At 39.6% G+C, this 24,632-nt stretch overlaps 1 protein-coding gene across 1 annotated transcript in view; it reads right to left on the reverse strand.

Annotated features, from left to right (window-relative positions):
• The window catches only part of MYO5B (myosin VB), a 549,419-nt gene that overhangs the window by 10,024 nt on the left and 514,763 nt on the right, over nt 1-24,632 (reverse strand). Inside the window, exons 31-36 of the mRNA XM_036756694.1 lie at nt 18,881-18,974; nt 16,058-16,201; nt 11,773-11,924; nt 8,093-8,182; nt 5,602-5,752; nt 2,750-3,035 (exon numbers count right to left, since the gene is read on the reverse strand). Of these exons, the coding sequence (XP_036612589.1) occupies nt 2,750-3,035; nt 5,602-5,752; nt 8,093-8,182; nt 11,773-11,924; nt 16,058-16,201; nt 18,881-18,974 (917 nt within the window). The remainder of the gene's footprint in view (nt 1-2,749; nt 3,036-5,601; nt 5,753-8,092; nt 8,183-11,772; nt 11,925-16,057; nt 16,202-18,880; nt 18,975-24,632) is intronic.

Consider the following 24,632-nt stretch of genomic DNA (forward strand, 5'->3'; position numbering starts at 1 on the left):
ATTATTCATTTTGACATAGTTGTAAGCTTGTATTTTTTCTCATCTGATCTTTTCACTCTGCATTACTTCCTTTCTACTACACCTATTTCTATGTCTTTAAATTCTTCACGTCTTTTTTTTTTTTTGGATCCAGTCCTGCAATTTCAACAGTGTGTGTGAGGAGTAAGGCTATAGAAATTCTCTCCATCAATTATATCCATAACTCACTTGTAACTTATGGTCTTTGAAAGTTGCCCAGAGACACTAATGCACTGCTGGTGGACTTGTGAATTGTTCCAAACATTCTGGAAAGCAATTTGGAACTATGCCCAAAGGGCAATCAAACTTCACATAACCTTTGATCCAGCAATACCACTACTAGTTCTATATGCCAAAGAGATCACAAAAAGGGCAAAGGGACCGACATGTAAAAAAAATATTTATAGCAGCTCTTGTTGCGTTGGCAAAGAATTGGAAATTGAGGGGAATGCCCATCATTTGGGAAATGGCTGAACAAGTTGTGGTATGTACTGATGAGCAGGCAGATTTCAGAAAAACCGGAAAAGACATACATGAATTGCTAGAAAGTGAAGTGGAGAGAACCAGAAGAACATCGTACTCAGTATCAGCAACATTGTGCAATGATAAACTATGAACAACTCAGCTCTTCTCAGCCATACAATGATCCAAGACAATTTCAAAGGGCTCATGATGAAAAATGCTATCCATATGGATAGAAAGAAGTCATAGAGTCTGAATACGGATTGAAGAATAATATTTTCACTTGATTTTTTTGTGCTCTTCTTTTGGTCTTTTTTTGCAACATGACTAATATGGAAATATATTTTACATGATTGTACATACACAATGTATATCAAGTTGCTTACTTTCTTAGGGAGGGGTGGTGAGAGAGGGAAGAAAAAAATTTGAAACACAAAATTAAAAAAAAAGAATGTTAAAAATTGTCTTTATATATAACTGGAAAAAAATAACATTAAAAAAAGAAAAGAAACTTGCCCAGAACACCTAGTGACTTTTCTATATTTGCACCACTGGTATGTGACAGAGACGGCCTTGAACTATCTTCTTGCGTCAAAAATTTGTTCTCTATTCACTATAACACAAAGCTTCTTATGTGCCAAAATTTGATCAGTTATCCATTAATTACTGGATACACAGATTGCTTCCATTTTTTCCCAATTTGAATAAATGAATATTTTTGTAGAGATAGTCTTCTTTTCTATTTCAATAATATCCTTAGGGCATAATCCTCAGGGATCAGTGAATCAAAGGCATGTATAATTTTGTAGCTCTTATTATATGTTACCAGATAGTGTTCAAATCCAATTAATCCAATATTTATTAATTACCTACTGCATTATGTTAAAGATATTATGTTAGGCTCTGGGGATACAAAGATAGAAAACAAAAAACATGTCCTTCTCCTCAAGGAGCATATGTTCGAGGCATATAATCATTCCAACAAAGATTGTACCAAATTTGTTGTGCCACCCACAGTATAATAGGATGCTTGTTTTTAGATACCCCAACAGTGAATTTATTGTTTTAGGCTACTTTTGCCAATTTTATAGATACAAGAGGGTATTCACATCATTTTATTTTTATTTCTCATTTAAAATTTTTTTCTTAGGTGGTAGTTGTATTTTTTTTTAAATTTGAGAACTGATTATCCATCTTTTTGATCACTAATTCATTGGAGATTCATTGTATATTTTGAATGTCAGATTTATATCTGAAAATATTTTAGAACTTTGCTTTTTGTTAATGAGGTTTTATTTTTTTCCTTTCTATTCTGGATTCATCATCTTTAGTAACTTAAAACTTCCATTTTTAAAATATCTCAACTCATTTACAGTCTTCTACAATTTAAAAAATTTATTAAATATATATAAACATTTTTCTCCTCTACACAATTATAACTGATAGATATAACATTATTTTATTCTAGTTTTTTAAAAAATGAAGTTTCTCTATTTGAAATTTTTAACAGTCTCTGTGGCAATATGTAGCTTTGATCCCTCAACTTTTTCACCCCACATTGCTATCCAACTTTTCTAATAGTTTTTTATCGAAAATTGATTTCTTTTCTAGTGCTTTGGTGTCTGTAATAATTTATCATGCACTAGTATATTGTATGATTTTGGTTCCAATTCTCAATTACCTATTCTGTTCCAGTGATTTATTTTTCTATTTTAAAATCTGGAACCAGATGGTTTTGATCTTTGCTGCTTTATGGATATCATCGGAGAGCTAGTAGTGTGAGGACTCCTTCCTCACTATTTAGGGTAATTTTCCTAATATTCATGTGTATTTATTATTCTGTATACATTTTGTTATCACTTGATCAAATCCTAATGAAATTGTCCATTGATATTTCAATTGATATTGTGTTAGATCTACAGAATAATTTAGGTAATAATTCCATCTTCATGGTGTTGATTGGTTCTATCCATGTACACAGACTCTCCAATTACTTAATCATTAATTTTCTGCTAAAGCTATTTTATTTTTATCTTTATAGACAGGTAAATGTCAAATGGTCAATTTCCCAGCTCTGGAAAGCCATGGCATTTTGGCTTTCTTTTTCAGGGATAAAGCATCTAAGCACAGTACCTCACTCACAGGAAGGACTTAAATGTTTGCTCAACTGAGTTAAAGTTCCTGCTTTGTGGTTAGAGAGTGGGAAACTTGTGGCATCAGTTGTTGCTGTGTGCACTGTGGATACCCCTCTCCTTGGCCCTTAACTTACCGGAGTTGCATGCCTGTGCTCCAAGAACAGACATCCTTCCTCAGGAGGAGGTTGTTAAGAGCCACAGCATTGATCATATAGAAGAGCTGCTTAAACACCTGCTGGATGATCTCAGGATCCAGGCCCTGGTCACACATCACACTGTGAAAGGAATTCATCTGGCGTATGATGGCATCCAGGCTATAGGAATTGTCCCCGTCCACCATGCTGGAAGACCGCTTCCTGTAGCCTGTTGGTTTCACTCCTGACAAACCCTGAATGCTTTCATTTTCCAACATGGCAGACACTAGGAGGAAAATAACAAGTGGGCTGAAAGATTTTCCCTATGAAACAAGATAACCCATTCTTATATCATGTGGATTTTTCCAGTTACTCTGGATTTTGGTATGGGACACCAGAACAATACCTAAGGACACAAAATTTAAAAACACACCTGTACTTGAAAATGGCTAGGTGGTACAGTGGATAGAGCACTGGACCTAGAGTCAGGAAGAACCAAGTTCAAATTTGGCTTTAGATATAGCTGTGTGATGACTGTGGGCATGCCACTTAACCTCTGTCTGCTTCAGTTTCTTCATTTATAAAACAGGGATAATAATAACATCTACTGCCCAGAGTTGTCATGAGGATAAAGTGAGATATTTGTAAAAAGCTATGAAAACCTTAAAGTGCCATGTACATGTTTGTTATTAATATGATTATAATGTCCTACTATATAATATTACGTCCAACTCATCCTTGGCATGGAAATTCTTACCCAAGAGTCTCCATGAATTTAAAAGGGCTAAGACATGAGCTCTGGAGAGATATCTAAGGATAAAGAGAAGTAAAGACTGCCAAATACTATACAATGGGAGGTAGGTCTTTCCAATAGCCCTCTGAGCTTCAGGAAATAGGCGAGAGGGATTAGAGAGAAGTCACTGATTAATTATATTGACTTTGGGAGCATCTAAGACAAGTTATTTAACTGGTAATTCAGTTCCCCTGCCTTGTGAAATAGACTAAATTAGAATTTTGCTATAATATAGCTTATTATGAGGAAGAATATGTTATGAGGTGGGTTCTTTTAGGAGCTTCTTTGTCCAGGGAACAGAAAACACTTTCATTTCATTTCATGGAAACATGGCTTGGACTCCTAAAGAAAGGTAGATTAAAAATGACAACAACAAGAAAGATGAGAGTCCTGACAATTAACTTCTGTACATGCGTATAGCCTGAAGTATGAAAGTGATAGCATCTAGAACAAAGGTATTTAACCGAGAGTCTAAGAAATTGGTTGTTTTTTTTCTTTAAGAATTATTTTTCAATATAATTGGTTTACTTTGTAATTTTAAGTTTTCTATTTTATTCAGTTAAAAAATTATTCTTTTCTTTTTTTTTTTTTTTTTTTTTTTTGCACAGGGGAAAGCAGGGCAATTGGGGTTAAATGACTTGCCCAAGGTCTGACAGCTAGCAAGGGTGTCAAGTGTCTGAGGCCGAATTGGAACTCAAGTCCTCCTGACTCCAGAGCTGGTGCCATACTCACTGCGCCACCTAGCTGCCCCTAGTTAAAAAATTATTCTGAGAAGGACCCCATAGGCTTCACCCGACTGTCACAAGAAAAGTTAAGAACCCCCAATCTAGAAAGTCCCATTCAGTCTTTCTGGAATTTGAAAATGTAAATCTCCTTCTTTCTTAGCTCTGAATCTTAGGTAATCCTTTTCACACTGCTCTCTGGCTATGTGCCTTTTATAACAGAGTAGGTATGTAATAAATAAGCAACTAGGTAGAGAGTGGTGGAATACTGAGCCTGGGGTCAGGGAGACCTCAGTTCAAATCTTGCCTCAGATGTTTCCTAGATATGCGATCTTGGGTAAGTCATTTAACCCTTCTCGGCCTCAGTTTCCTCATGTGTAAAATGGGGATAATAATAGCACCTCCCTTCCAGGGTTGCGGTGAGGATAAAATAAGACGCTATTTGTAAAGCATTTTGCAAACTTTAAAGCACTATATAAAAGCTATTATTATTATTATTATTATTATTATGATAAATATCTGTTAATTATTTAAATTAAATATATTCAATTAAATATCTGTTAAATAGCTCAAATTAAAATAGCGTTTATATAGCATCGTATGGTTTATAAAGTGTAGTTTTCTTTGAGACAATCTTGAGAGATTATTATCTCCATTTTACAGATGAGGCCAAAGGGTCAGAGAAGTGAAGGGAAGTATTTATGTTAATGCTGCTATTAAGTGTCACACCCAGGACTAGAACCCAGGACTTCTAGCTCTGAATCCAGGGTTCTTTCTATTAAATCACTGTACACCTCCAATAAAAGGGAACACAATTCCTGGGCCAGTCGTCTCCTGAGTGACTGGGGCAGTCACACCTCCCCAGACTAACCAGGAAGGTGAATGTTCATCTCTGGTCTCTCAGAGAGACACTTCGGTGCTCTCTGACAGGGTGATGAATAGTTAACATCCTCTCTGCACAGGTGACGCGGGTCTAGGTGCAGTGTGGTTCCAATATCATACTTCAAAATATAACCACATACAAGGCTAATACCACGCAGTTACTAATCCTGTTGGGAGTTTATAAAGATTTTTTTTCAACTCTATTTGTCAAAACATATATAAATAGTATTTTGAAAAGGGAGTGTTGAAGCGAATACTAGAACCCTTGCACAAGGCAGGTCTTGTTTTTCCTTAAACATAATGCACATTTGCTTGGAAAAAAACTGCAGTACTCTCTGGGGACTCTCCCTGTATCTGTTGCATAAGCTTTTCTGAGTGGTGGCAACATGGAGCAGGTTACCCTTCGCCTCAGTTCCAAACCTCACAGTAGTATGAGTTGCATAATACCCACTTACCTATCATTGGTTGCAACATGCCTTCTGCTATCTTAATGAGCTGCTGGTAAATCTGGATGGAGAGATCACTTAGGACTTGGCGGTATTCAGTGAGGTCAAAATTCTTAAGACAGTGTTCATTCTGTTTGGGGGTGTTCTGGGTCATGAAGCCCTGGTGGGAGAAAATACATTGGGAGAGTTTATTTATCTGCCAGGATGACAGCCAGTCCTCTGCTCTTTGGACCATGGTTGCCTCTGAGAGCCCCTCATTCCCTTGGTTCCATACTTGTAAAAAAAATCAGCTATAATATTCTAATGTTAGCGCTTAGATGCTGTTCATGCAACGTATAAAAGAATACGAAAGAAAAATCGTAGAATTTTGCACCTGGGAGGGACCTCAGCAACCCTTTAGCTTACCCTCTTTTTTATAGGGATGAGAAAACAATGGCATGGAGAATTCGAATAACCTACCCCAAGTCACTGAGCTGGCAAAGTTGGGAAGAGAACCCAAGGAAGATGGCATGTTAAATGCTATGGCCTAAGTATGAAAAGTCACAGGATCACAGATTTAAAGTTATTAGTGACCTCAAGAGTCATTCTAGTCTAGTCCCTTCATTTGACAGATGAGAAAACAGAGGCCCAGAGACATGAACTGGCTTCTCCCAGGTCACAAAGTTATTAATTAGCAGAGGGGTGATTTGAATTCAGGCCTTCTGATTCCACACCTGGCATGTTTTGCACCATAGTCTGGAATTTCTTGTTTTGGCAAAAGCTGAAAAGGTCTCTGGTCTCAGACCATTAGACATTCTTAATATGTGTTCTTCCTGACAATTTAAGTATATGGGAGAGAGATTCACTCTTGTCCAGGGGCTTCCCAGGAAAGCCCCTGAAAGAGTGGGTTAGCAATGCTTTACCTACTGCCCATCTTTCTAAAGTCTTAATTTGCTTCAGGAGGTTACATCTAGAGACTTTCTAGATTAGTGGCTAGGTAAACTGCAGCTGGAGGGTCAAATTCAGACTGCAGCTTGTTTTTGTAGAGCCTGGAGATAAGAATACAATACAATAAAGCTTTATTTTAAAATGCAAAAAAACATTCTTTGCTCGAGGATTATACAAAAGCAGGCTGGTGCGCCAGGCCTGCAGATGCCTATATCATCTGGGCTACCTGACAGAGGGATACGACACAAATATATATCATATGGAAAGACATAGAACATGTGTATTCTGACCCTCCTGCTCATTAATGGGCTGCTCTAGAACTCTGGCTGTGGTCCAAAGCACATGGACCACCAGAGTTCAGGATTCTACTGATATTTCAGTGTGGTTGTCCATCCTTTTCTTGTTAGAAGACAATATGGTATGGAAGAATGACTTTTTTTTTCCTTAAGGGAAGACAGTAAAGCTATCTCTTAATAAGACCTTGAATTAATGCTAGAAGTGACCTTAGAGAGCCATTCCTTCATTTAACAGAAAAAGAAATGGAATCTGAGAGAAAGGAACTGGTTTGCCCAAAGTCATCCAACAATAATGAGCAGAGATGGAATCAAAACCAGATCCCATGAATTTAAATCCAGAGCTCTTCCACAAGCTCTATGATGGGAACCAAGCTTCCCTTACCATTTCATCTGTTCCTTTTAAAACACCATCTGAAAACATCCACATATCCTTCTGTGTGCTGTCCAAGCTAACCATGGGACAACCTTAGCTCATTTGACATGCTGAGGGAGGCAATCTGGGAAAAGATTCCACTATCAGCTGAAGTTAGGTGATGCTTTATTGTAAAGAACAAATTTTTCAGTGCCTGGAGGTCAGGGTGCAGCCAATTTAACAAAAATTCAAGACATTTTTTAAAAAGTACATGGTAAGCTTTGCTAAAGCCATGGTGTTGTAGTTAAGACAGCTGGCCTCAGAATCTGTAAAAGTGGGGCTTTAGTCCAGACATATAGTATCTACAATGGAGCTAGGAAAAGTCATTTATCGTATCAGTGGCCCAGGCAACGCTCAAGAATATAAGTTGTAAAACAGCTGTCAATCTGCATTGGTAGAGAGAATTTCTCTACTTGGAGGTCTGTACACCAGTCTAGACATCAGAGATTTAGATAAAAAACATTACACACACACACACACACACACACACATACACACACACACACCCTTTCTCTGATGCCTCATTGTGGCATAGAAGTGATCCTGGGTTCTTAAAAGGTTATGCTTGTGGAACACAAATGGTTTCTACCAGTTTAGAAAGGGTTCAAAAAGTTGATTAGACCAGCTCAGCTTAGGTTTGGGAGACTGACTCATGACCAGTGTTGCTGTAGGGCAATGATATTTCTTTACTTTCTTACTTTCCCTACTTCTTTCATCTTTTCTCCCATCTTTTTTCCCCTCCTCCCCTCTTCTCTTTCTCCTTCTACCCCCTCCTTTTCTTCTCTTTCCTTCTCTTCTTTTCTCTCCCTCTGCCTCTCAATACTGATGTATTTGGTAGACTCTGACTGTAATGTCCTTCTTTTACCTCATCCCCACTGTATTGCTTCAGGCAATGAAGAAGGCGGCATGTATTAGATAACCAAAAGGATGTCATCTCGAAGTCATCATTGTGCTTCTGGAAGGGAAAAGAAATTTACTGAATAATTGTTGTCTATCTATTTTAAAATTATTTTTAATCTTTTTATTATTTGAATAATATTACATATGATCTATTTATCTTATTATTATTTTATCTTATTCTCTTACAATTTTATTCCATTTTCACCCCACTGTGCCTGTTTCTCAGTGGTTTCTACATTGTTATCCATTAGGGCTTTAATTAGATAATGATAACCCAAAGATGAGGCTACTATCAAGAAGTTATTTGATTGAGTTGAGCTGTTTCTCTAGTCACAAGGGTAAGTTTTTAGAAAATGCCTCTCTCTCACCCAGTCCCCCAGGGGCACACATCTGTAAGACAGCTGTTTAGTGTTAAGGGTGCTATCCATGGCAGTAGAAAAATATGACATTAACTGGGCATATGCAAGGTTTGCACCTATGGCACAGTCCTTCCAAACCCCATACTTTAACCAACTGAGTTAATGCCAGCCAGATAACTCATATATATGTAGTGCTATAAGGTTTACAGAGCATTTTCTTTCCAACCACAATAAAGAATACAGTTATCCCTTCCACATCATGAGGAATAGGGGTGCAAAGCCTCCTCAATCTGGAAAATCTGTGTAAACTTTTTTGGCCTTCCCTTCATACCAGAAAAGAATATTATGGTATTAAAAGATAAAACATGTTGATATTATATAATACCGTATGTATATTTTATGCATTTCTGAGTTTCTAAACTTTTTCTGTCATTTGCTGGCCTTCACATGTCATCTGCAGCTTCTGCAAAACTCCCCCCAAAATCTCCATTTAATTTCTTATGCCAACCTGTGATATATTGAAACTACAATGGGGAAAGTTGTGATGTGGAAGGGTAAGAAGACACGAAGGCCATAATGGCTGTATATAGAAGAACCAAGAGTAGTTGTACACAGAAGAGGCCAAATAAGTATTGTAACACACCAAATGGTAATATCCATTATCCAACTATGAAGGTGACAGCAAGACTATGTAGATATTGCTTGCATGTCTGTGGGATTTACACTGGTAGCTTGTAAAAACACATGGTCTTTGGGATCCACCATTCAGGAAGGAGCCTCAGAACAACCACAAGTAGAGAGATGGTTGGTTCCCAGAAGTCAGAGAAAGTAAAAATGCCAATATCTATTGGCCCTCTCTTGTGTCTATCAGCTAAGCCAACAACTGTAAAGCTAGGGCAGGATTACAAATTCAGCCAGCGAAATAATAGTAACATATAGTGGGTCCCAAAATTCAGAAAAATTCAGCCAAGGAGATAATAGTAACACATAGTGGATTTCAAAAGTCTTAGTGCACTTTTAAGCTAAGACTTTTGGGATACTGTATAGAAAATTAAGGTTTGCTGGGAAGTCTTATATGAACTGAAACAAAGTGAAGTGAGCAGAAACAGAAGAACAACGAAAACAGTGACATTGAAACAATGATCAACCGTGAAAGATTTTGCTATTCTGATCAATACAATGATCTAAGACAATCCCAAAGGATTCATGATGAAAAATGCTATTCACCTCCAGAAAGAGAACTGATGATCTCTTGAGTACAGATTGAAGCATACTTTTTTCACTTTATTTTTCACGTGTGTGTTTGTGTGTGTGTATGTGTATTCTTTGGAACAAGGGTAATGTGGAAATACGTCTAAGTTTGCCTTCTCAAAGGATCATGGAGGAGCAGGAGAGAATTTGGGACTCAAAATTTTTAAAAATGAATGTTAATTTTTAAAGTGTAATTGGGAAATATTTAATGAAATAAGTAAAAATATATTTAAAAAAAGAAAATTAACATTTGCAAGTGCTTTTCTCATAACAACTCTGTGAGGCAGGTGGTAAAAATATCATAATCCCCATTTTTACAGACAAGGAATTTGTTTTACACTTAAAATGTGAGTATTCCCCAAGATTATGTACTTTGCCCTCTCTTCTCTTCCCTAGCAATCTCTTTCATTCATATAGCTTCAACTACTGTCTCTATGAAGGTGATGCCCAAACTTAGATTTCCGACCTCCCTTCTGAGCTCTATGCCTGCATTTTCAGCTGCCAACAGAAGAACTCCATCTGGATATGCCATCTGCACCTCAAATTCCAAAATTCAGCTAATCAATCTCTTCTTGCAAACCTGTTCTTCCTTCTGACTTCATTATGCCTCTCTGTGGCACTGCTATTCACTCAGCTTTAGGGTTATTTTTGATTCTTTCCTCTCTTGCCTCTCATATCCCCAAAGTTACCAAGTCTTATTGGCTCCTTTTCTGCCATTTCCCCCCATCTCCTCCTCCCTATTCCTACCACCACCACCCTGGTATAGATCCTCATTACCACCTGCACACACAACTGCAATAACCTCCTATCAGGTCTTCTTGTTGCCATTTTCCTTCCCTTTCTCTTCCTTCAATATGGCTTCATATCCTTGACAAAATAATCTTTTCAATGAATAGATTGCTTGGCTCAAAAATCTTAAGTGGTTCCCTATGGTCTTCTATATAAGTCCAAACTCCTTAGCCTAGCATTCAACATCCTCTATAGTCAGCGTCACCCTCTTTCCAGCCTTAACTACTACACACTTCAACCAAACTAGTCTACTCTCTGTAAAGAGTAACCCAAACACTCAATGAACCTTCCTGCCCCCATGACTTTGCTGATACTATTGTCTTTGCCTAGGAATATCATTCCTTCTTCTCTTTTCTCATCAATTAGTCAGCATTTATTAAACTATTCTTTTAATAATAATTCACATTTGTATGATGCTCTAAAGCTTGCAAAGTTCTTTACATATATTACCTCAATTGATCTTCAAAGCCCAACTCAAATTCCTCCTCCTCCTCCTCAATGAAAACTTCCCTGGGGATTCACCTGTTGCTAACAATTTGCACCCACCCACCAACCTCACAAAGTACTTAGTTTTGCATGTCATTCATGTATGGTTGTATATTATCATAATCTCTGTGTTTGTGCCATATGCAGCACCCTTTTTAAGTACTTTATTTTTTGGTCTCCCCAGTGCCTAGAAGAAGGCTTTGCACAAAACAGGTGCTTAAAAATATTTGTTGAATGAATTAATGAATGGATGAATATCTGGTTTCATAGACAATAGCATATTCGAAGCAATAAAATGGAAGAGGGTGAGAAGGAGAGTTAGAAATCAGGTACCATTTCAGCTGGACAACTAACAGTCAAATATCACAGGAGCAGGCAAACTCATAAGCAGACACAGAATTGAAATACAATAATGTATGTTCATGACAGTGGCCATGAATCATCCCTAAAAGGTGATATTCCTTTCAGTATTATCAGTTTTAGGAAGCAGGAAAGTATGTGGTCCATTTTTAGACAGATTTCCCTTAGAAAGGTTTAAAACATAAATTGTGATACTTGGAGAGGTTCAGTTTCTATTAGCTGAAAGATGAGTTTATGTGGAACCCTTGTTCATCAAGGATGGTGACTATACAAGAGGTGTATAGCTAGGTCATTTGCCTGTGAAGAAGGAGGCTTCTAAGACACTCTCCCCCTCAAAGTCTAGGCAGGCTGAGTTCTCTCCATTTATTTTGAATACGAGATTTCCTGAACAGTTAGTTACCTTTAGTACTTTTTTGATACCATTGATGGTTGAGGTGAGCAGGGAATGCACTTTAAGGTCATCGTTGACATAATCTGCGTGTCTGATACACATGTAGAGGATGTAAGCAGGAAGACATGGAACCGTGCCTGACAGAGTCTGGGGTTTCAGATCTATGCAAAGAAAGAGAAACACAGGAGTTACAATTGGGAGGAAACCTGGGATTGCTACAGTCTTGGCTCACCATGGAAATAAATGTTGTAAATACAAGAGTAAATTCAATTTAAACCTTAAATGGTTAAATTTATGAGAGGTAAGGAGTGGGGCAGACAGACCACATCAGTATCCCACTTTGCTGTTATAACTGCTGCTAGCATTCCTGGAGGAAGGAGCTGAACAAGTCCATAAATAAACCTGAAGCCACTTTATAGATTCCACAGCAGCCTCTCGGCATGTCAGTCTTTTTATTCTGCCCTCTCTCCTTATACTGCCCTAGGCTCAAGAACTCACACAATAGGTCACCACACTCATTTCAAGATAGCGTGTGGGTACATATTTACCCTAAAGAAGTTTCAGCAACTTTACTATCTAGAGTTTTTGGCAAGCCTAGATTTCCTAGCAAGTGCTACTGTACAGAATTAATTCACCTAGGAATTATTCTGGATTTATTTTTAAACCTCTTTTCATTGTTTGGACTGCAATGTTCAGGTGTTCTCTCTGGCCTTTCAGTTTTATACTAGAAGGGTAAGCAAGCATGACACTCACAGATCCTTGGTGCGCTTGTGCATCAAGAAATTAGTTTCCAGGCAAAGAAAAGGCTTATATAACCAAAGACATAAATTGAAGATAAAGCTAGCTTCCAAGCCTGCCCTGGAAAAATCTCCAGGCCATGAAATTACTTTCCATTTGGCCACCTAACTCTCATATCTGCATTCTCTTCATATTTGCCTTCTTCTTCTCATCAGAAGTTGACATAATCTCCTTTAGCAGATGGGAATAACAACCACAGCAAGATTTTTAAAGTGCCTTACACACATACGATCTCATTTGATCCTCCCCAACAACTCTGTGAGATTGGTACTACTGTTCTTTCCATTTTCCAGATAAGGAAACTGAGGTTCAAAAAGGTAAAATCATTTGCTCAGGGTCACACAGCTAGTAAGTGCCCGAGGCAGAATTTGAATCCAGGTCTTCACGACTCAAAGTCCAACTTTCTATCTACAACACCTTGCTGCAAGTCTGGTGTGCCAAGGTATGATAAAGGGGTCTAGCCGCAAAGGTAGTGTGATTCTGCCGGGTGCTGGGAGCGGCTAAGGACTGAGCTCTTCCTCCTTTGATGGAATTGCATGTACTAATTGTCTTAGTGATTCAACCATTGTCTACAGTCTTGTGGCAACTTTGACATTATTAATATTTAATGTGTGTTTTTTAGTGGCTGTCTTATACTCATTTACTTGTGTCTATATTTTTCTTCTGCTTCTTTCTCCTCCCAATCCAGAATCCGATGCAATGTTGAATGTAAAGTTAGATGTTTAATGTACATTTGTTGCTTAACCGAAGAGAAGCTCTTTTGAGACACATTATAGGAGAGAGCTAATTAAATTCCCTAAGTAAGTTAATAGGTTAGTCATAATGTCTACTCTTCCTACACACTAGTCACTTACACGGGACTGCTTTATGCTTTCTAAGCACCAAATACAAGTAGGATTCATTTTGTTAGTGTCCTTTTCTTTCTTAATTTGACATGATGGGCTTAAGAATCTCACATTTTATCTTAATGTGCCAAACTGCCAAGAGTTACATAAAGGTAGAGTTTTAAAACCAATATTCAGCCTCTATATATTATCCTATGTTAATGCCACATTTAATGACTGAGCAAACCTTCATCTCTGGACCCACTGGGAAAAACTCATTTTTATAAGAGGTGCTAGGCCAGGCCATAGACTTAAAAGGTATGAAAAAATGCAAACCCACACACCAAACAACTAGACTGTAAACCCCTTGTGGGCAGGTTTGTGTATTACACCCCTTATCCATCCCCACAGAACCTAGGAGAGTAGGTGTTCAATACATTCTTTCTGGCCGATAGATGAATGATCATCTCTGGAAGTGGTATAACACTGTCTTCCTGCCCTCTCCTCTTCCTCTCCTTTCTTTTGAGATCAGGTCTCCTATCTTGCCCAGGATGGAAGTACAGGGGCTCCTCATGGGCCCAGTCCCACTTTTATCATCCTGGGAGCTTTGACCTGCTCTGTTTCCAACCTGGGCTGGTTTGTCCCTCCTTGGGTATCCTGGAGGCCCTCTGCTCCTGAAGGGCTCATCATATTGGTGCCAGACATAGTACATCCAATTGGCTTGGCCCACTACAACCTGGAACTCCCAGACTCGAGAGAACTGCCAGCTTCCACCTCCCTAGTAAAGATTACAGGAGTCCACCACCATGTAGGCCACTGTTATACTTTCCAAAGCTCTTTCATCTCTCTTATTCATTTGACCTTCATAATAGCCATATGATGCAAATATTTCATATTATCTTCCCTTTATATGAGAATATAAAGATATAGAGATATAAAATAATAGAGATACTAAATTTCCCCTAAGTACTGCTTTGGCTGTATCCCATATATTTTAGTACGTTGTTTCATTGTTGTCATTCTCTTTAATGAAATTATTTATTTTTCCTAGAATGTATTCTTTGACCCCCTAGTTCTTTAGGATTAGATTATTTAGTTTCCAATTAATTTTAATCAATCTATCCATGGCTCTTTATTGAATGCAATTTTTATGGCATCATAATCTAAAAAGGATGTATTTAATATTTCTGCTTTTCAGCATCTGGTTGTGAGGTTTTTATGTTGTAATACGTGGTTAATTTTTGTGTAAGTGCCATATACCACTGAGAAAAAGGTATATTCATTTCTATTCCCATTCATTTTCTCCAGAGGTCTATCAAATCTAACTTTTTAAAAATTCTATTCATCTCCTTGTGAGAAACAAAAGAAGAAACTCTGTTTCCACAGGATTAAAATTATTCCCAGTTTTATAGGGGTGATAACTGAAGTGATAACAGAATGTAAGTCAGAGGTTACTGATTCTAATCAGAGCTGTGACCTAGCAGAACCAGGCTTCTGATCAGGTGAAAGGTCAGAAGCTTGTACGCATGCTTAACGAGCTGTTTGAGGGGGAACATATCAAGTAAGAGAAGGTGAAGTGGGCACTTCGGGAGGTTGCATCTAGCCAATGGAGAGCAAGGGGGGAAATTTGAATCAGAATGGTTATAAAAAGAGTTTGTAATTGTCTTGAGGTGTGCTTGCACCTGGCCCTTTTTCACAAGGGGTTAAAGGCCAAGTCACCTGTCAGAAATGATGTGAAATAAAAATCTTTTTTTCTAAATTCACTCATGTCCAGGTGAAATTCTTGGTAAGACGATTATTTCTAACACCCTTAACTTCTTTCTTGTTTATTTCTTGGTTGGATTCATGTAGTCGTATGAGGAAACAGAGCAGTTGAATGACTTGCTTGGGGGTCACTGACTATCAGAAGTAAAAACCAATCTCCCGATATAAGTCTTTCCCTAAACTCCAAGGTTTTCCAATATAGCTGCCCATGTAACTCCCTCTGTTGTGGAATAAGTCATGGCCAGAAGCAGCTAGGGACATCAGCAGGAAGAAAGGCCTTTTAGAGAGCTGAATCTAGGGTCTGCTTGGGGTTCATGAAAGGGAAAATCCCTTTGAGAAGGGCATCCTGCCCTAAGAATAAATCTAGGGCTCCTAAAAATACATGTAAATATATGCACACACATTTATACATACGAATGCAAGCTGATCCTGAAATGCATTTAGCCCAATCTCTTTTAGCTCTTCAAGGAAAATACTTCTTCCACATTTCAGATACCCTGAGTCTACCATCCTGCCCTAATTGTTTGAGTCAGGCAGTAACAGGTAGAGTAGAAGATTCCTCAGTAATTAGTCAGCATGATGTCCACAGATGAATCATTTCATCTCCGGTGTTGTCTACAGCTTTATGCCACTGAAAGCACTTTTACCTCTAGGAGTCAAAGTATCCACAGCCCAGCCCAGAAATCACAGAGAGGTGCACCCTGTCCCTGGATTTTGCACCACCCTGGCTCTATCAGCACAGTCTAAATTTGCCTTCAGTATAAACCCCAAAGGGATAACCTTCTTCAAATTCCCACAAGCTTAGGCTTGGATATAACCAGACCCACCGAGGACCAAATTTCATTTTAACCAATTGTCCTATAGTTTCCAAAGCAGCTTTTGAAATGAGGGCCATGAAGCATTCTAACCTGTCACCAGATTCCGAATGAGAAGGGGTTCATCTTCTTTGTGGTACTCCAGCATCCCTTGGAAATCCTTCTCTTTCCTTTGGACTGTGACCTGTCTGGTAAGCTCATGCTGCTTTCTCTCACTCTGTGCTAATGCTTGGGCAGCTAAAGGAGGAAGAAAGACAAAAAGAAGCATTAATTGATACTGTCAGATAAATTCTAGGACCAGCTGGAAGGCTAGTGAGATGCTGATAATCAGATCGCTGTTGGTGTTTGCTGTTCGTCCTTCATTGTCGAAGAGGACCAACGACATCAGGAGGGTGATGTCTCTACTCACTAGTGAATTGGATTTAAGTGACACAGAGCTGTGCAGCATCATCAGCCTCACTCTCCCCTCCAGAGTCATCAGCATCCAGTGGCAAGACAAAAGTCAGGATGACTGCAGATGGCCCAGGATGCAGTGGGAGCCTTTTTAAGCTAAGGTCTTTCCCAGGTCTCACTTTGTCTAATTTGCACAATTACACAAAAGAATCAATCTGGGAGGGGAAGACCCTTAACCAGTGAGTGGAAGGAAGGTCAGGCCACCACCTGACACTTCAAGGCTTTTAGCTTCCCTCGGGACAGAATACTCTGGCCTCTCCCAAGAGTCTCCAGGATTTCACTAGACGCTGCCTTCTATTGTTCTTAATTGTTCTAACATTGCATGTTCTCTTCAGGGCAGGGTCTAGTCCAGCTGCCTGCAGGACATATGACAACAACCTTAATAACAGGTTGCTCTGTGTTTCCACTTAGGATCACGGGAGAGAGAGTGGGCTCAATCTGAAGCAAAAGGACCATGGGAGTTGTGAGACAGTACTGTGAATGGTTACAGAATTCAATTTAATTTCATAAGCATTTGATTGTATTTACCATGAGTCATGAACTGTGCTAAACATTGTAATTAAAAAAAAACCTGACCCATGATACCACTGACATAAGGAATTGTCAGTGAGGAAACTCCCTCTACCAGAGCACCTGCTCAGCAACTTATAGAGCTAAAGGGGACATGGAGAGGTTAAGTGACTTGACCAGGGTAACACAGTCAGTGTACGTTGGGGATTTGAATGCATGTCTTCCTGACTCTCAGGCCAGATCTCTGTTTCTAGATACTATGATACAAAGATAAAAATGAAAAAAAAAAGTGCTGTCTTCTCTATAAAGTTGTAATGAAGGGTAAGAGGGAGCCATTTTTATTGGATGCTTCACTTAGAGGCCCTAGGGACAAAGGGCTGGATTAGACGACCTCAAAGGCCTTAGTCTATCCATGTTTGAAAATTCTGATCTCTCCACAGAGGGATGTGTCACATTAGGGATGATGGATGGCCCTTAATTCCATGAGAAGAAAAGGGGCAATGGCCAGCAGCACATCTTTTGGTTAAACAATTCTAACCTCAAAACAAGGCATTTCATAACAATCCTTATCTATGGGTCATGGGGGTTTCAGAACTGATAGATCCTGGGCTTTCTAGAAGCAATTAGTCAATTTTTTTTCCAGTTGGTTAGCTCATACATGGAGGTACTTGAGGCTCCCAAAGGCTGGGCAGGTTTCTGGAAAGACTTATCATATAACCGAGCTTCTTGTATTTCAGTAGCCTACAAAAACAAAAATGAAACTGATTGGCTTGAACCAAGTGAAAGAAGCCTCGAGGTGTTGACATAATGCAAGAGGCTGGTATGCATGAACTGGAGACTCTCCACTGACAAACTTTCACTGAGGACCTACTGTGCGCAGGGCCATGAGGGCACACAACGACTTATAAAGCATGACACAGCTACTTTCAACTGGTTTATCCATGAGTTTCAACTGTGTGCATATAGATAACAATACGAAAGTATAATATGCTAAAAGTCCAAAAAGTGGTGGAGGGAAGACATGTTAGAAGGCAGACTGAAAATTCATTACAGCTGAAGTGGTAGGCAAGGGACTTTTTAGGGAGTAAGGAGAAAGAAGGAGAGAGAGGTTGACAGGGACCGTGGAGGGGCTTTATCTTGTAGGTCATGGAAAGCTCTGGAAGTTTTCTGAATAGCTGAGGATGTGTATGGATAGGTAAGTGAGGCAGTATGTAGAGCACTGGGCCTGAAGTGATGAAGATTCATCTTCCTGAGTACAAATCTGGCCTCAGACACGTACTAGTTGAGTGACCCTAGGCAAGTAACTTAGCCCTGTTTGCCTCAGTTTCCTCATCTGTAAAACAAGCTGCAGAGGAAATGGCAAACTGCTCTACTATCTTTACCAAGAAGACCCCACGAAGTCATGAAGAATTCGACACGAGTGAACAACTGAGCAAGGGGAAACATGTATGTTGAAGTTCTGCTCTTCCTTCAAAGCCCAGCTCAGGCATCATCTCCAGGAATCTCTGTCTTATGTCTAAGAGTGATTTCCTCCTCCTCAAATTTTCCTAGAGCACTTGTTTCAATCTCTTTGCCCTTATTACAATGTATTTTGTAATAGAGTTTATGGCTATACATGTTGTATTTACCTAGCGGTATGTTAGTTCTTTGGGGAACGTGTCACTTTCATCTTAATCCCCCCCACCGATGTCTAGTATAGCACCTTACGCATCATACTGAGGGGCCTAATAATCTGTCAAAAAGAAGTGATGTAGCACTCAGAGGGAAAAAAGAACAGAACAAAATCTTGATAAATAGGAAGAAGTCCCAGAAAAGGCAGGAAAGTTCTTGGCAGAAAATAAGAAACAACAATTCAGTTTCACCAGATAAATTTCTCTTAAAACAACTACCTAATCCTAGGCCCTGCCCCTTCCCTCCCCATGCCCAGCACTGCCAATTCTCATTATTAAGTACCTTCTAGATCCTGGACTTTCTTCATATAAATCTTCAATTGCTTTTTCAGTTTCTTTTCATTCTTTTCCAGCTTTTCTACCAATTCTTTGAGGTCCTAAAACCAAAAGGAAGAAGTTAGAGGAGAAAGGTATATAAACTTGACTTTAGTGAACCCTGTGTATTCCAAGAACGGGGCTCATCCGGACCCTGCCAGCAGCTGTCCCTGAAAGAATACAAGGCACTGTCGGAGAGCCTGGAGCCACACCTTGCCAGGAATCCAGGTCCAATTCAGAGTCTGTTCTCACATTAAAGACAGGACAAATATATTTACATTCAAGCCTCCTGGCAGCCTGTCAAATGCCACAGTTTCTCGTTACCCCACCAACCCCTAAGGAAGCACACACCCAACTTAGGTGTACCTTCTAAAGGAATGGACCTGGGTGAGGTATGTGACTAGCAGGACTGAGCAAGGACAATTAGAGCTGAGAGACGGTGGGGGCAGCCCCACCGGAGTCCTCAGCAACCACTGGGAATGAAGCTAGTTGAGCGATGGCCATGAGGGACCTGGAGCAGCTGGGAATGATTTCATTGTTATTAGTGTCATCTGCCACCTTTCCCTGTAGTCCATGAAGTAGGCGGAGGGGGAGGCTCTTCTCTTCTCTCCCATCCTCCAATGCAATGCCAGCTTGGTCCTCTTAAAGATAATGTAACGACCTCATCGCAATAATAAAATAGCATACATATATACACGCACACATACATACATATATACACACAAACACATATATACACACATATATTTATATATACATGCATATATATATACACACATACATACACACATGCACACACACATATATATGAGCTCATTTGCTAACTCTGAAGACCTGGGTGCTCTGGATGGGGGCTCATTTTAAAGGCTGACTTACACCATGCTTTCACCATGGCAGGTGACTCCACTTACATTTCTACTGCTAAGGGTAATCATTTGTTTGGTTTAAAGGAGATGGTCTGTCTAATGTGGCTCTGGAGAAATGAGGGTGTTTTTACAAGTTTCTAAACTCGTTTAAATTTCCCACATCTTCAGTTTTATAGCAGGGATCCAAGCTTGGTCAATGTCTTCTTAACACCCTGTACTTTTCATCTGGATCATCTGTCAAGTTTTTGATCTTCAGCCACATCTATACCTCTCCCCACTCCACAAATGGGCAGCTAGGTGTCACGGTGGATAGAGCTCCAGGCCAGGAGTCAGGAAGACTCATCTTCCTGAATGCAAATCTGGCCTCAGACACTTATGAGCTTTGTGACTCTGGGCAAGTCACTTAACCTTGTTTACTGCAATTTCCTCATCTATACAATGAGATGCAAGAGGAAATAGTAAACTACTCCAGTATCTTTGCTAACAAAACCCAAAATGGGGTCACGAAGAGTTGGACACAACCAAAACAACCAAACAACATGTGTATACATACACCAAAATTTGTCTATATATGTACATGTAATGTGCCCCTTCTACACAACAATGGTATGAATTAATCTCTCTCTTTAATCAAGGCTCCTCTGAGAACAGGGTCCAAATGAAAAGATGGGAAATCCATAATAGTATTGCATGGCCAAGATTATGAAATCGATTCTTACATATCAGTTAGACATGAAGCCAAGAATTAGCTCTTAGAACTTGGTCTGTGGATCAGTAGAGGCCTGGTTAGATTCTTAGCACTGAACTGGACCCTGCTTGGAACAATAGAATAAGAGAGAGGATGGGAAGGATGGGAGATCTTAGATAAATACAATTACTTTTTCTTTCTTAGGCATCCAACTCACCACTTTGAGAAGTTGTTACCCTTTAAATCTACTCTGAAGCAACAGAATTTCCTAGTAATCCATATTCCATTTACCTTGGTCTTTTGCCAGTTTAGGCATCAGGAAAATCTCTTTGCTTTCTTATATACAACACATTCATAAAGGATAACTAGACTGTCCCAGATGAAAGAGTTAGTCCTCAGGGACAGAGCAGCGCGAGAGACGTGTTATCTCTCTCGAGCCGCTGGGGTACAAGGGGAAAGCCCTTAAACATGAGCCAGAATCGAGACTATCCCTTAGTCAAGCTCTTTCGGCTTATTTATCATAGCTCTCCAGGGACTCATGTGCAAAACATTCCTGTGTCTTTCAGCTGACTCTACACTAGAACAAGTTTGAAAGTTTTTGAGTTTGCAAGTGGCAATTTTAGGGAAATATTGGAAAATGCAGTTTTACTTTATGTAGAGAGTACTATAGTTAACAACATAAATTTGTGACTAGGGCAAATGCGATTTGGAGTTGGAGGATCTGGCTTCAGATCCCTGGCTCCATCACACCTACCACTTATGGGACTTTAGGTAAATTACAACTTCTCTTGAAAAAGGATTCTCCAGCCATCTCAACACCATGAGAAGAGATAGAGAATAATATCCTAAATTGAAACAAAAGACCCTATATATAATATAATCATAATTTGTGTGCCCAGGATTCAGGAAGGAGAGTATGTTAGAGTGTGGGTCAATTTTCTGCATTTTTCTTTGCTGGTGCTTATGTGAAATTCCTTCCCTTGTCCCCCTAACTCCCTAATCCTCTAAATTATCTATGGGTGAGAATTTATTCAAGGAGGGAACCCCACATTACTTGCCTTGACCTGTAGTAAGTTTCAGGTTCCCCCTAGCCCTTGTGGGCTCAACTAAGCAGTTATCTACTACTTCTGTATCTCCGTATCTCCACACTACTCACTTATAGTTCATCACAAATGTTTGCTGACTAAAAGATCATGGAGTATTTTGTTGGGCAGCTCTGGTAACTGCTCTAAAGTGGAACAGCTCATGAGGGAGAGAAAAAGTTGGCCCACGTAGTAAGAGAGAGGGATTACTAAAGACCAGGAGGTCTTAACTTCTCCACTGATTTGCCTATCTTCCTTTTGGACACAGCATCCTTTTAATTTCTTCCCTGGCTCCCAAGGCCCTGGGGCACTCTTGCAGTCTCTCAGTTCTTACCACTGAGGCCCCTAACAGTCAGTCAGGTGTCCATCCCCTTCAAGGGGACAGGGAAGGGTCTGATGAGTGACGTCATCGGTACAGTAAAGCCCTGGGTCAGGAAGCTCCCTCTGCCAATTCAGGTTAGCTCTCTGTTTGAAAGAGTTGCCCAGAGCACCGAGAGATGACTTGCCAAGGGTGGCAAAGTCAATGTATCAGGGGTGAGGCTGGAACCTGAGGCTCCATGGCCATACCATGTAATGATTGCTGGGCAGTACTACCTCTTTCCCTACTATTTTCCTGGCCTTATCTCGTGCCAGCTAGAGGCAGACTCAGCCTCATTCAGCTTAGCAGGCTTCCTCTTAGAGAGTGATCACCTCGCCCAGTTTTATTGCTTGAGAGTTCCATGATTTTATTAGTGTGCACATTGATATGGATGCCAACTCATTCATACGGATGTCCCTTTTTCCCTCCATTGCCAAGGCCTTGATTTTGCCTTGGTAACATCTCTCACATACTGCCTCCCTTCTCTCCTCTGACACTGCCACCACCCTGGTGCAGTCCCTTATCATACCTCATGCCTGGACTACTGCATTAGCTTGCTAACTGGTCCCCTTACTACAAGTCTCTCCCCATTCTGATCTCTCTTTCCCTTAGCTAAGCTAGCAAATTAACCTTCCTAAAGGGCAGATTTCACCATGTCACCCACCCACTCAATAAAATCCAGTAGCTCCCTAGCACTTCCAAGATCAAATATAAAACCCTCTGTTTGGCATTTGGAGCACTTCATAAGCTGCCCCAAACCAGTTTTCTTACTCCTTACACACCCCCTTCTATAATTTACTCTGAAATCCAGTGACACTGGCGTCCTTGCTACCCAGGACACTCCATATCCTGACTTTTCAATGCTGACTTTCCACAGTATATTCACTGGCTGTCCCCCACAATTTGGAATGTTCTTTCTCTTCGTGTCCACTTCCTGGCTCCCCAGGCCTTTGAGGAGCATAACCCTTTATAATATTCTTTTTTTCCCTTAGGAAAAAATATATTTTATTTTTTCCCAATTACATGTAAAACAATTTTAACCTTTTTTTTTTTTTTTTTTTTTACAATTTTGAGTTCTAAATTCTCTTCTACCCTCCCTCCCCTCCTTCTTCATTGAGAAAGCAAGCAATTTGCTCTTTATAAACACTGTTGGCCTGGGAAAGATACTCTTCTACATTTGACAGAGAGGACCTACCCAAAATACTGGGTGCCATTCTTTTTTTCTGACATTGCAATTCTCCTGACAGTTACAATGTTAGTGAAGTATACAGGGGCCATGTGGACTTTCTGGGGTCAAGCACTGTTGTCCCTTGATTTTGCCATGTGATTAAGCTGTCTTTTTTGTTTTTTGATCATACAGTTCTTTAGTGACATCTTTTACTACAATTCTCCTTCACAATTCTTTGTTACGTGCTATCGATGGATCATACCTACCACATGCTTTCTCCTTTGCCCTAGTGAGCCCTCATTTTAAATTCTTTGCAATTGTAGTGTTACACAACTCACAGTTATAACACTAAATTGGTAGATTACTGGTATTAAAAAGATGGGTTTTTTTCTGAGAAAAGTTTAAGGTCATTTAAAGGGGCTTTGGATTTTCCTGAAGGCAATCTATGTCAGTGATGTGGCCACATAGTGACTTAGAATACCACAAATTAACATTATTCATTTTATATTTTTATTTATTTTGTTAAACATTTCCCAATTACATTTTAATCTGGTTGGCATTAAGGAGTTTGACAGCTCTGACCTAGAACACTTCTCTTTGTCTTTAATTTTGGGCCCTTTCTCCCTTGGCATAAAAGTAAATAGTAGTGGTGGGATTTGTGGTCTCAACTCTCCACAGGCTTAGAAGTTCTTTCTCATGTAAGGGACCCCTCACAGGTTAGTTACAAACATGGTACAAACCTCTTAAAGGCAGAGGGTAATAGCAGAGGTCTACTGCAGAGGGTAATTTTTAGACTAGAAATTCATGAACTTGTTTGATTTACTTTGTAATCCTACGTATTTTATTAAATGCATTTTAAAACATTATTCTAAGAATAACAGCAGAGGAAAAAAAAAAGAACCCCTGTCCCAGACTCTCATGAACCTGGCTACATGTCCTTTCTGTGCCGTTTACTGTGAAATAAAACTGCATTATGTTTTGAAGTGTGGTGAACTTTGGTGTTTATCAAAGGTGCTTATAGCTACCTTAGGGAGAATGTCAAATTAGCTAGAGTTCCCAGGTTCATTCTGGGTGGAGGCAATAAGCCAGATTAGTGAGCTGATGGGCACCTTGTCTGTGAATGCCAAATACACAAATTCTGAGTTTCTGCCTGGGTGGGGAGCAATGAGCCAAATAAGTATGAGGTTCTCCCAAAGTGTATCTAGGATTTTTATGTTCAAAGGGAGACTCTGACACAAATATTTACAATAGCATTACAGAATTTCGATTAGAAGGGACCTCAGCAGCCAGTGAGACCAACCGCCATGTAAAAGGAATCCTCACTATACCCCATCCAACACATGGTTGTCTAGCTTCTCTTTTGAAGACTTCCAGGAAAGGGAAACTGATGGCCTCTCCAGGCAGCCTATTCAACTTTTGGACAGCTCTAAATGTTATCAAATTTCTATCTCAAGTTCTATCCCATGGTACTTGTTCTAGCCTCTGGGGCTAACAAAACAATGCTGATCAGTATGAGATAATGTATTTGAAATACACTGAAGACAGCTTATCATCTTCC

This window comes from Trichosurus vulpecula, chromosome 1 (assembly GCF_011100635.1).
Source record: "Trichosurus vulpecula isolate mTriVul1 chromosome 1, mTriVul1.pri, whole genome shotgun sequence".
In the NCBI taxonomy this organism is placed as follows: Eukaryota; Metazoa; Chordata; class Mammalia; order Diprotodontia; family Phalangeridae; genus Trichosurus; species Trichosurus vulpecula.